The following is an 11,716-nucleotide window of genomic DNA, read 5'->3' as shown; positions in this document are numbered from 1 at the left end:
ACAGCCACACGGACGGACGGACTGAGTCATCCTTGGCCCGGCCGCGCGGCCCCGTCCCCGTCCTCCTCCTCCTCCTCCATCCCGCCCTCCCCGCGCCGGCACCCGCCATGGCCCCGACCCTGCTGCTGCTGGGTGAGCGCCTGGCACCGCGCTGCACTGCACGGCACTGCACGGGCACTGCACGGGCACTGCATGGCTATGGCATGGGTTTGGGGTCTGGGAGGGGGGCTGAGCATGGGCACTGCATGGACACTGCACGGGCACTGCACGGTCACTGCATGGACGTTGTGCTGGGCACCGCATGGGCACTGCACCGAGCAGTGCATGGGCACTGCATGGGCACTGCGTGGGCACAGCAGTGCCCATGACGTGGATCCAGCACTGGGCACTGCACTGACACTGAGGGTTCAGGCACTGCACGGGCACTGCAGTGCACGTGATGAGGATCCAGCACTGGGCACTGCACTGACACTGAGGGTTTGGGCACTGCATGGGCATTGCAGTGGGCACAGCACAGAACCAGCGCAGTGCACAGCACTGGCACTGGGCAGGCCGGACACTGCATGGGCACTGCGCTGGGCATGGTGTGGCTGGGCTCAGACACTGCAGGGGGCGAGCATTGCGTGGGTGCAGCAGTGGGTATGGCGTGGGCATGGGGCAGCTGAGAAGTGCACTGCACACTGCACAGCCTGGCCACAGGCACTGCATGGCTAAGGGGTGAGGACAACAAGGGACTGAGCACTGCACAGGCACTGCATGGGCACTGGGGGACTGAGCACGGTGCTGGCCACTGCAAGGGCACTGCACAGAGAGTACCCAGGCACTGTGGGGCTGGGCACTGCATGGTGCTGGGCACCCCACTGAGCAGCACGCAGGCACTGCAGGGAGCCGGACACTGCACTGGACACTGCACAGGCACCGCATGGGAACTGAGCATGGTGTGGGCACTGCATTGGGTACTGGAAAGGGAAGGGCACTGCCCCGGGTACCGCATGGGGGCTGGGCACTGCAGGAGCACTGCGAAGGCACTGGGCACTGCAGGGAAACTGGGCACTGCACCAGGCACTGGAGGGGCACTGCAAAGGGCCTGGATGGCTCAGGGCATAGCAGGGCACTGGGCACTGCATGGGGCACTGGGCACTGCATGGGGCACTGCAGCAGTACCACAGGGAATGCCAGGCAATGCAGTAGGCACTGCTCCCAGTTAGAGCCCTGCAGTGGGGGAGGAATGGGGCACTGGGAAGGGCACTGGGAATTGCAGTGGGTACTGGAGGCTGTGCTGGGCACTGGGCGGTGGGTACTGGGAAGCCTGTGGGGCGCTGTGCAGGGCACTGGATGTTCTTGGCTGTGGTGGGCATGGGCTGCTGGGAAGGGAACTGGGAACTGGGCACGTGTGGCACTGGGCACTGGGCATGGGGCACTGGGAAGGGCACTGGAAAGGCACTGGGCAGTGGGAAAGGGCATGGTCATGGGGCACTGGTCATGGGGCTGGGAATGGGGTGGTGGGAATGGCACTGGTTATGGGGCACTGGAAATGGCACTTGGGGCACTGGGAATGGGGCGCTGGGACTGGGGTGCTGGTTGCTGGTCTGGAGGCATGGGGCACTGGGAATGGCAATGGGAAGACCACTGGGAATGGCACTGGGAGTGGGACAGTGGGAATTGGGCACTGGGAATGGGGCAGTGAGAATGGGAGAGTGGGAATGGGGCAGTGGGAGTGGGACAGTGGGTGTGGGACACTGGTTGCTGGTCTCGGGGCGTGGGGCACTGGGAATGGGACACTGGAATGGTGCTGGGCACTGCAAAAACATCTACGGGCTCCGAGCTGCTCGTGGCCCCATGGGGGGGGCCAGGAGGGGCTCAGCCAGGTGCGCCCCCCCCCCCCCCTCACCCTCCTCTCTTGGCTCCAGTGGGGCTGCTGGCCCCCCACGGCGCAGGTACTGGGACAGGGCTGGGCTGGGGGGGGTTCCTGCCCCAGTGCATCCGAGTTGCTGGCAGCCTGTGGGAGCCTGCAGTGGGTCCCCAGGTGTGCAGGGCTCCCAGCGCGTCCCAGTGACTCCCAGTGGGTCCCGATGTGTGCGAATGGTCCCAGCAGGTCCCAGAGCATGCAGGGGTCCCAGTGAGTCATAGCAGGTCCCAGTGGGTCCCAGCAGGTCCAGGTTTGTGCAAAGGGTCCCAGCAAATCCCAGTGGGTCCCAGCAGGTCCCAGAGCATGCACAGGTCCCACTGGGTCATACCACTTCCCAGCAGGTCCCAGTGTGTTTGAGTAGGTCCCAGTGGGTCCCAGTGTGTCCTGGTGTGTGGCAAGGGTCCCAGCAGGTGCCAGTAGATCCCAGTGGGTCCCAGTAGGTCTCAGCAAGTCTGGGAGGTCCCAGTATCTCCCAGAGCATGCAGGGGTCCCAGTGGATCCCAGCAGGTCCCAGTGGGTTTTGGTGTTTGTAAAGAGTCCCAGCAGGTCCCAGAGGGTCCTCAGCAGGTCCCAGAGCACAAAAGGATCCCAGCACGTTCCAATAGGTCCCAGAGCATACTGGGGTCCCAGTAGGTCCCAGCGAGTCCTGAAGCATGCAGTTGTCCCAGGGAGACCCAGCATGTCTCGGAGCACACAGGGTTCCCAAGACGTCCCAGTAGGTTTCAGTGGGTCCCAGTAAGTCCCAGAGCCTCCCAGCACGTCCCAGAGCACACAAGGGTCCCAGCACATCCCAGTAGGTCCCAGAGCATACTGGGGTCCCAGCAGGTCCCAGCAGGTCCCAGCACACCCTGGAGAACACAGTGGGTCCCAGTAGGTCCCAGGGAGTCCCAGCACGTCCCGGAGCACATAGGGGTCCCAAGACATCCCAGTACATTTCAGTGGGTTCCAGCAGGTCCCAGAGCCTCCCAGCATGTCCCAGTGCATGCAGGGGTCCCAGCAGATCCCTGGGGGTTTCCAGTGGGTGCCGGCAGCCCCAGTGCCTGATGTCTGCCCTCCTCCCCAGGCCTGTTCCCGGTGCGCCTGGCTGGGGGTCCCGGGCAGTGCGTGGGGCGCGTGGAGGTGCTGCACACCGGGCGCTGGGGCACCGTCTGCGACGACGACTGGGGGCTGCCGGACGCAGCCGTGGTCTGCCGGGAGCTGGGCTGTGGCACCGCGCTTGCCGCCCCCACGGGCGCCTGGTTTGGGGAGGGCTCCGGCCCCATCTGGCTGAACGGGCTGCGGTGCCGCGGCAGCGAGGGGCGCCTGGCCCAGTGCCGACACCGGGGCTGGCGCAGCCACGTCTGCACCCATGAGGAGGACGCCAGCGCCGTGTGTTCAGGTGGGCTGTGACCCCAGCACCGGGGGAGGAAAGGCAGAAATGGTAAAAGCACAAAAGTTGGAAAAGACCTCTGAGGTCATCAAGTCCAACGGTTAGCCTAGCACTGCCAAGTCTAGCACCAAACCAGGTCCCCAGGCACATCTGCGTGTCCTTTGGATACCTCCAGGGACGGTGACTCAACCACTTCCCTGGCTGTTGACCAATGTCCCCAGGTCTTTTTCTGCCAGGCTCTTTCCCAGCTAAATGGGACCCCCGCCTCACTGCCTTTCCCCACAGCTCACCCCTTCCTCTCCCTGGGCACCATGGAACCCCCTGCGCCCTCCACCACCACTGCCAGCACCCCAGCACCTGGTGAGTGGTATCCCCAGGGACACCCGTGTCCTCAGCCACACGGGGAGGACGCTTTGTGCCCCACAGTGACACCAACTGCCTTGCAGGTGACACAGTGCCGCGGCTGGCTGGGGGTCCCAGACGCTGCACGGGGCACAAGGAGGACACCAGCGTGGCATGCACAGGTACAGCGTTGGTGTGCGTTGTACCCACACCCAGGAGCTGCTGCCTGCAGCCCTGCCCGTCCCCATGCACCCTACCCTGCAGGTGCGTGACACTTGCATTGTTCTCCCTGCACTGTTGCCAACTCCGGCCTCTTCCCCAGGGACCCCCACGCTGCGGCTGGTAGGGGCTGAGGGTCACTGCGCGGGGCGCGTGGAGGTGCTGCATGCCGGCCACTGGGGCTCCGTCTGCGATGACGGCTGGGGGCTTGAGGACGCGGCCGTGGTCTGCCAGGAGCTGGGCTGCGGCGCTGCGCTGGCTGCACCCCGTGGGGCGTTTTTTGGCGAGGGCACTGGCCCCATCTGGCTGGACAACGTGCGGTGCCAGGGGAACGAGTCAGCCTTGCTGCAGTGCCCGACTGCCCCATGGGGCATCACGGACTGCCAGCACCGGGAGGACGCGGCTGTCGTCTGTGCAGGTACCTGCTCTGTGTGCCAGGAATGTGCGGTGCCCAGGCTGCTGGGGATTGCGCCCGTGCTGCATGCACATGCCCTGGTGTGCTCCTGGCCGGCGTGCAGTGCTGCGGAGACGCACAGGGGCTGTGCAGTGGGCACCCACAGGGTCCTGGTGCAGCGCATGGGCAAGGGGCTGCCATGGCTAAATTGCAAATTTGGTGACTGTGCAGTGCAGTGCTGCAGGGCACAGTGTATGGACAGGCAAGGTGTGGCATGTATGCATGGTGCACATGCACCGCATGCACTGCAGGACTCACACTGCTTTCCTGCATCACCCAGATGAGCTGACCGCTGTGGACCCCATGGAGCCCAGTCCCCACCAGCTGCCAACCAGCCCAGCTCGGGTGCCCCCCTCTGCCTTGCCACACGAGACCACCCGGCCCCACATCCCCAGCTCTCCCCAGCCTGCCCCGAGCAGCCAGACTGTGGCCGGGATGGGGCACAGGGGTAGGAGAAGGAGGGATGGAGCGGGGATGGGGTTGGGATTAAGTGGGGATGGGGCAGGGATGGGGATTGGAAAGGAAGGAGGGTGGAAGGTGCTGGGATAGAGCAGGGAAGGAGCCGGGGATGGCGGGGGGATGGAGCAGGGAAGGAAAAGGAATGGAGCATGGAAGGAGCTGGGATGGAGCTGGGATAGACATATGGAGAGGGGACGAAGTTGAGATTGAGGGGGATGGAGCAGGGATGGAGATGGGATCACTGGGTGTGGACATGGATGGAGAGGGGCAGGAATTGGTGTTGGAGAAGGGAAGGAGAACAGGGAAGGAGTGGGGATGCAGTAATGAAGGAATGAGGACGGAGACCCCGTCCCCAGACACCAGTGACCAGCAGCGGTGTGACACCAGCTGTTTTTCAGCTCCAGCCCAGCTACGTCTGGCCGGGGGCCCCGGGCGCTGCGCGGGGCGTGTGGAGGTGCTGCACGCTGGGCGCTGGGGCACCGTCTGCGATGACAGCTGGGGGCTGCCAGACGCAGCCGTGGTCTGCCGGGAGCTGGGCTGCGGGGTGGCACGTGAAGCCCCCCGCAGTGCCCACTTCGGCCCTGGCACCGGCCCCGTCTGGCTGGACGAGGTGAACTGCGAGGGGACGGAGCCCACGCTGCGGCGCTGCCCGGCTGAGCCCTGGGGCAGGCACAACTGCAACCACCATGAGGATGCTGCTGTCATCTGCGCAGGTGGGATGGCCCCAGGATGGGGCAGCCACCCTGATCTCTGCTCCATGTCATGGCTGGGGGCTGGAGCAGGTCTGGGGGGCACGGAGCCCTTCCTGTGCACCCCACTTCCTGCTGGGGTCCCTCCCTGTTTCCTCAAGTCCCTGTCCCCAAGGCATGCCCCAGCCTCTGGCCCTGGGTGCCCCCGGGGGTGGGCAGGGTCCCCAAGCAGGGAGCATCACCCTGGGGGCACTGAGGGGACGGGGGGCCCCCATGCACATGATGGGGCTGGGACAAAGACTGAGCCCCCCCCTTCACTCTTGCAGGGCCAGAGGACCTGCCATCACCCATGGGGACCTCCCGGTGGCCCCCAGGACTGGATCGAGTTGGCACCATCCCCAGCACTACCCGGCGCCACTTGGGACAGGAGCCATCCAGCACTGTCCCCAGCATCACCCAGCGCCCCCCAGGACAGGATCGAGTCAGCACCACCCCAGCCAAAGCAGGGCGGGATCCCATTCGTATCATCAGGATCACCCGACTCAAAGCAGAGCAGGATCCAGCTGGCGTCATCCAGAGCACAAAGCCCAAGGCAGGACCTGGTGCAGCTGGTACCACCAGGTCCAAGGTGGGACGGGAGCCTGGTGGCCCCACCAGGTCCAAAGCAGGATGGGATCCAGCTGGCACCAACAGGTCCAAGGCAGGACGGGATCCAGTTGGCATCCCCAAGCCCAAAGCAGGACAGGATCTAGCTGGTACCAACAGGTCCAAGGCAGGACGGGATCCAGTTGGCATCACCAAGCCCAAAGCAGGACAGAATCCAGCTGGCACCAACAGGTCTAAGGCAGGACGGGATCCAGTTGGCATCACCAAGGCCAAAGCAGGATGGGATCCAGCTGGCACCAACAGGTCCAAAGCAGGACGGGATCCAGTTGGCATCACCAAGCCCAAAGCAGGATGGGATCCAGCTGGCACCAACAGGTCCAAAGCAGGACGGGATCCAGTTGCCATCAACAAGGCCAAAGCAGGACAGAATGTAGCTGGCACCAACAGGTCTAAGGCAGGACGGGATCCAGTTGGCATCCCCAAGCCCAAAGCAGGATGGGATCCAGCTGGCACCAACAGGTCTAAGGCAGGACGGGATCCGGTTGGCATCACCAAGCCCAAAGCAGGACAGAAAATACCTGGGACCAACAGGTCCAAGGCACGACAGGATCCAGCTGGCATCACCAAGCCCAAAGCAGGACAGAATATAGCTGGCACCAACAGATCCAAGGCAGGACAGGATCCAGCTGATATCACCAAGGCCAAAGCAGGACAGGATCCAGCTGGCACCAACAGGTCCAAGGCAGGACAGGACCCAGCTGACATCACCAAGGCCAAAGCAGGGCAGGATCTGTCTGGCACCAACAGGTCCAGGGCAGGACAGGATCCAGCTGACATCACCAAGGCCAAAGCAGGACAGGATCCAGCTGGCACCAACAGGTCCAAGGCAGGACGCGATCAGGTTGGTACCATCCATGTCACCCACCCCAAAGCAGAACAGGATCCGCTCAGCACTGTGCAGATCACCCAGCCCAAAGCTGAGCGGGTTGTGGTGGGGGGCAAACAGACCACCATGAGCCCATCACATTGGGTTTCGGTGGGGACCACGCAAGGCATCAAGCCCAAAGCAGGTTGGGATCCGGTTGGTACCACCAGGAGCACCCAGACGCTGATAGGACGGGATCCTGTTAGTGCCACTCAAACCTATGGGTGGCACCCACGGCCCAAAGCAGGGCAGGACTCAGCCCCCACCACGGTGCTCCCCATGTGGAGGAACCACCACTTGGGAGAACCAGGTCCAGAAGAGACCATAAGGAGCACTCATCCTGCAGCAGCACTGGATCTGGGTGGTACCATGGGGAGCACACATCCCACAGCAGAACTGGGTCCTGAAGGTCCCATCAGCATCACACATCCTCCAGCAGGACTGGATCCAGAAGGCAGCACACAGAGCACACATCCTGAAGCAGAACTGGGCCTGGATGATACTGTATGGAGCACACATCCCACAGCAGAACCAGGGCAAGGTGGTACCACATGGGATCCACGTCCTTCAGCAAGACCAGGTCCTGAAGGTCCCATGAGGAGCACATGTCCTGTGGGTGCAGAACTGGGGGCAGAAGGTACCATGAGAACACGCCCTGTGTTGGAACTGGATCTGGACAGTACCCGAATGGGTACTTCAGCAGAACCAGATCCTAGCGGCAACAAACATGCTTCAGCAGAACCAGGTCCAGAAAGTACCATGTGGAGCACACATCCAACAGCAGAACCAGGTCCAGAAGATACCATGAGAATCACACATCCCACAGCAGAATCATATACAGATGGTGCCATGTGGAGCACACATCCCACAGCAAGACCAGGTCCAGAAGGTACCATGATGAGCACACATCTCACAGCAGAACCAGGTCCAGGAGGTACCATGTGGAGCACAAATCCCACAGTAGAACCAGGTCCAGAAAGTACCATGATGAGTACACATCCCATAGCAGAACCAGGTCTAGACGATACCATGATGAGCACACATCCTACAGCAGAACCAGATACAGATGGTGCCATGTGGAGCATGCATCCAACAGCAAGACCAGGTCCAGAATATACCATGACAAACACATATCCCACAGCAGAACCAAGTCCAGGAGGTACCATGACGAACACACATCCCACAGCAGAACCACGTCCAGGAGGTACCATGAGAAGCACACATCCCACAGCAGGACTGGATCCAGAAGGCAACACACAGAGCATAAGTCCTGCAGCAGAACTGGACCTGGTTGATATCATATGGAACACACATCCCACAGCAGAACCACGTCCAGGAGGTACCACATTGGGTGTTGAACTGGATCCAGAAAGTACCATGAGGAGCACACATCCTACAGTTGAACTGGGTCCAGATGGTACCATGAGGAGCACACATCCTACAGTTGAACTGGGTCCAGATGGTACCATGAGGAGCACACATCCTACAGTTGAACTGGGTCCAGAAAGTACCATGAGGAGCACACATCCTACAGTTGAACTGGGTCCAGAAAGTACCATGAGGAGCACACATCCTACAGTTGAACTGGGTCCAGATGGTACCATGAGGAGCACACATCCTACAGTTGAACTGGGTCCAGAAAGTACCATGAGGAGCACACATCCTACAGCTGAACTGGGTCCAGAAAGTACCATGAGGAGCACACATCCTACAGTTGAACTGGGTCCAGATGGTACCATGAGGAGCACACATCCTACAGTTGAACTGGGTCCAGATGGTACCATGAGGAGCACACATCCTACAGTTGAACTGGGTCCAGAAAGTACCATGAGGAGCACATATCCTACAGTTGAACTGTATCCAGAAAGTATCATAAGGAGCACACATCCTCCAGAAGAGCTGGGTCCAGAAGGTACCATGTGGAGCACACATCCTCCAGAAGTGCTGGGTCCAGAAGGTACCATGTGGAGCACACATCCTCCAGAAGAACCAGGTCTACATGGCACCTCGCAGAGTGCACATTCTTCAGCAGAACTGGGCTTGGCTGATACCTTACAGAGTGCCCGTCCCACAGCAGTTGTTCACACGTGGAGCACACACCCTTTAGCAGAACCAAATCCAGATGGGACCATGAGGAGCTCACATCCTGCAACAGCATCAGGTCGAGACAGTACTACGTGGGGGACACGTTCTTCAGATGATTTTGATCTCAATGGAACAATGAGGAGTGCACATCCTTCAGCAGAACCAGGTCTAGAAGGCACCATGGAGAGCACACGTCCCACATCAGAACCAGGCCCAGAAGGTACCATGTGGAGCTATATGGATGGGTGAACTGTTGGCGAAGAGAAGGGGAGGGAGGGCAGGTGGACAGAAGAGCACACCGATGGGTGTGTGGGGGTGAGGAGGAGGGGGATGGGATGGGATGGGATGGGATGGGATGGGATGGGATGGGATGGGATGGGATGGGATGGGGTTGGGGATGGGGATGGGGTTGGGATGGGATGGGATGGGATGGGATGGGATGGGATGGGATGGGATGGGATGGGATGGGATGGGATGGGGTGGGGTGGGGTGGGATGGGCTGCTGTTGAGTGGAAGGGTTTGAGAGGGAGGGGCAGAAGAAGAGGAGATGACAAAGAAAGGGGGGCAGGAGGGGAAGGAGAGGGGGTTGTCTCATGGACTCTGTGTCCCTTCCCCATCCAGGTGCTGGCACAGGCTTGGGCCTCACTGGGGTCTCTGTGCCCCCCACCACATCTCCATCACCCCCCTCATCTCTGCCCCCCTCCCTGTGGCCGGCCAGCCCCCCTGCCCTTGCAGTCCAACTGGGTCCGGACTCTGCCACTCGCTCCCAGCACCCCACAGAGCCCCCCAGCACCTGGGAGCCACCAGCACCCATCCAGTACCCAGAGGAGACCCCCAGCACCCACGGACACCTAGAACCCACCCAGAGCCTCCCGGGGAACCCCAGCACCCAGGGACCCCCAGCACACACCCAGCACGCCGTGGAGACCCCCCCTGCCTGGAAGGAGCTTGTGCTCTCCCAGCACCCCCCTGCAGAGCCCCCCAGCTCCTGGATGCCCCCAGCCCGCTTTACCCAGTCCCCACCAGGGACCCGCAGCCCCCAGAGCCCCCCAGCACTCACTGTGCTCCCCCCAGGTGCCACCAGCCCTTACATGCTTGCTGCCCCCTTGGAGCACCCCATGGAGCTCCCCATCCCCCAGAGTCCCCCAGCATCTCCTCAGCACTCCGTGAAGTTGCTTGGCACCCCAACCCCCCCAGCGCCCCCCAAGAACCTCACTAACACCCTCAGCTCCAAGAGCCCCTTGGCACCCTTCCAGTATCCAATGGAGCCCCCCAGCACCTGGACCCCCCCAGCACACACCCAGCACCCTATGGGGATTTTTGACACCCAGACCCACTCAGCACCCCCCCAGCAACACCCAGAGCCCCCCAGCACCCAGGGCCCCCCAGCACCCACCCAGCACCCTGTGGAGACCTTCAGCACCCAGGGACCACCAGCACCCCCCCAGCACTCCATGAAGTTGCTCATCACCCAGAGGACTCCCCCACCCTCCCAGCACCCTATGGAGATCTTTGGCACCCAGGGACCCCCAGCATCCCCCCAGCACCCTATGAAGATCTTTGGCATGAAGGGCTCACCAGCACCCCCTCAGCACACCATGAACCCCCCCAGCACCCTGAGACCCACAGCACCCCCCCAACACCCTATGGAGACCCTTGGCACCCAGGGACCCCCAATCCCTCCCCAGCACCCTATGGAGACCTTTGGCACCCAGGGCTCACCAGCACCCCCTCAGCACCCCGTGAAAGCCCCCAGCACCCTGACACCCCCAATCCCTCCCCAGCACCCTATGGAGACCCTTGGCACCCAGGGACCCCCAGCACCCCCCCAGCACCCTATGGAGACCCTTGGCACCCAAACCCTCCCAGTACCCACAGAGCTCCTCCACACTGCCCCTGACAGCCCCCTGGACAGCCCCATGCTGCTTGGGCCCCCATGTGCAGGTAGGTCTATGGGACTGGGGGTGGGGGGCAGCAGTCCCTGCCTGGGACGCCTGAGATGAGCACTGGGAGGGCCCCCAGTGTTGGGGGGGTGTTGGGGGGCTTGAGGGGGGGCACAATGACGCACAGTGTGTCTCTGCTTCTCATCCCGCAGGTCCAGCTCCACCAGCAGTGCCAACACCACCCTCGGTGGGGGGCCAGGGGGGTCCCTGCATGGCCCCCCTGCTGCGGGTGCTGCTGTGGGAGGTGCGGGGGCTGCGGGGGCAGCTACGGGCCCTGGCCCGTGCCCAGCGGCGGGGGGCTCAGCGCCTGGAGGCTGTTGCCCGCCGACTGGGCCGGCTGTCTGCCCTCAGCCAGCAACTCCTGGGCCCCCCCCCCCCGGCTCTATGGGGCAGTGGGCACCCGGGGCGGTCTTTGTAGGGGCTGCAAGTGAAATAAAGCCGGGCCAGTTCCCCAAATCATCTCGAGCATTGTTTTTTTTGGGGGGTATGGGGACTTCACCCACTGCAGTCCTGGAGAGGGAGTGTTGGGCACCCCCCCCCAACCTGCTGGGTGTCCGTCCCTCCCCCAGGTTTAGAGTGCCCGCAGCAGCTGTGGGGCTGTTGGGATGCTGCCCTCCCTGTGCCCTGCTGCCCTTCCCTTCACCTATCTCCCCCTGCAGCCCCCCAGAGAGGCAGCGGCCAAGGCTCCTGAGGCTGGCAATCCCCTTTGTGCCCTC

At 62.5% G+C, this 11,716-nt stretch overlaps 1 protein-coding gene across 2 annotated transcripts; it reads left to right on the top strand.

The window, feature by feature from the left end:
• LOC121062578 (soluble scavenger receptor cysteine-rich domain-containing protein SSC5D-like) lies at positions 1-11,456 on the top strand. Of its 2 annotated transcripts, XM_040542607.1 has the most exons (11): positions 13-132; positions 1,911-1,937; positions 2,973-3,287; positions 3,564-3,638; positions 3,725-3,802; positions 3,943-4,257; positions 4,574-4,741; positions 5,151-5,465; positions 5,768-9,277; positions 9,679-11,001; positions 11,153-11,456. In XM_040542607.1, exons 1-11 carry the CDS (start codon positions 108-110, stop codon positions 11,416-11,418), a joined length of 6,417 nt encoding a protein of 2,138 aa, XP_040398541.1. In that variant the 5' UTR covers positions 13-107; the 3' UTR covers positions 11,419-11,456. The 2 variants fall into 2 exon arrangements, with proteins under 2 accessions (XP_040398542.1, XP_040398541.1); XM_040542608.1 differs by lacking the exon at positions 1,911-1,937 and having other exon boundaries at positions 1-132.
• Positions 11,457-11,716: the final 260 nt, after the last annotated feature.

This window comes from Cygnus olor, chromosome 32 (assembly GCF_009769625.2).
Source record: "Cygnus olor isolate bCygOlo1 chromosome 32, bCygOlo1.pri.v2, whole genome shotgun sequence".
NCBI classification, from domain to species: Eukaryota; Metazoa; Chordata; class Aves; order Anseriformes; family Anatidae; genus Cygnus; species Cygnus olor.
This window is presented reverse-complemented; position numbering and strand designations above follow the sequence as displayed.

Coding starts and splice junctions, on each gene's coding strand:
- LOC121062578 (XM_040542607.1), top strand. CDS start 108: ATGGCCCCGACCCTGCTGCTGCTGG. Junction 4,258..4,573: donor CGCGGCTGTCGTCTGTGCAG/GTACCTGCTCTG, acceptor TGCATCACCCAG/ATGAGCTGACCGCTGTGGAC. Junction 9,278..9,678: donor ATCAGAACCAGGCCCAGAAG/GTACCATGTGGA, acceptor TTCCCCATCCAG/GTGCTGGCACAGGCTTGGGC.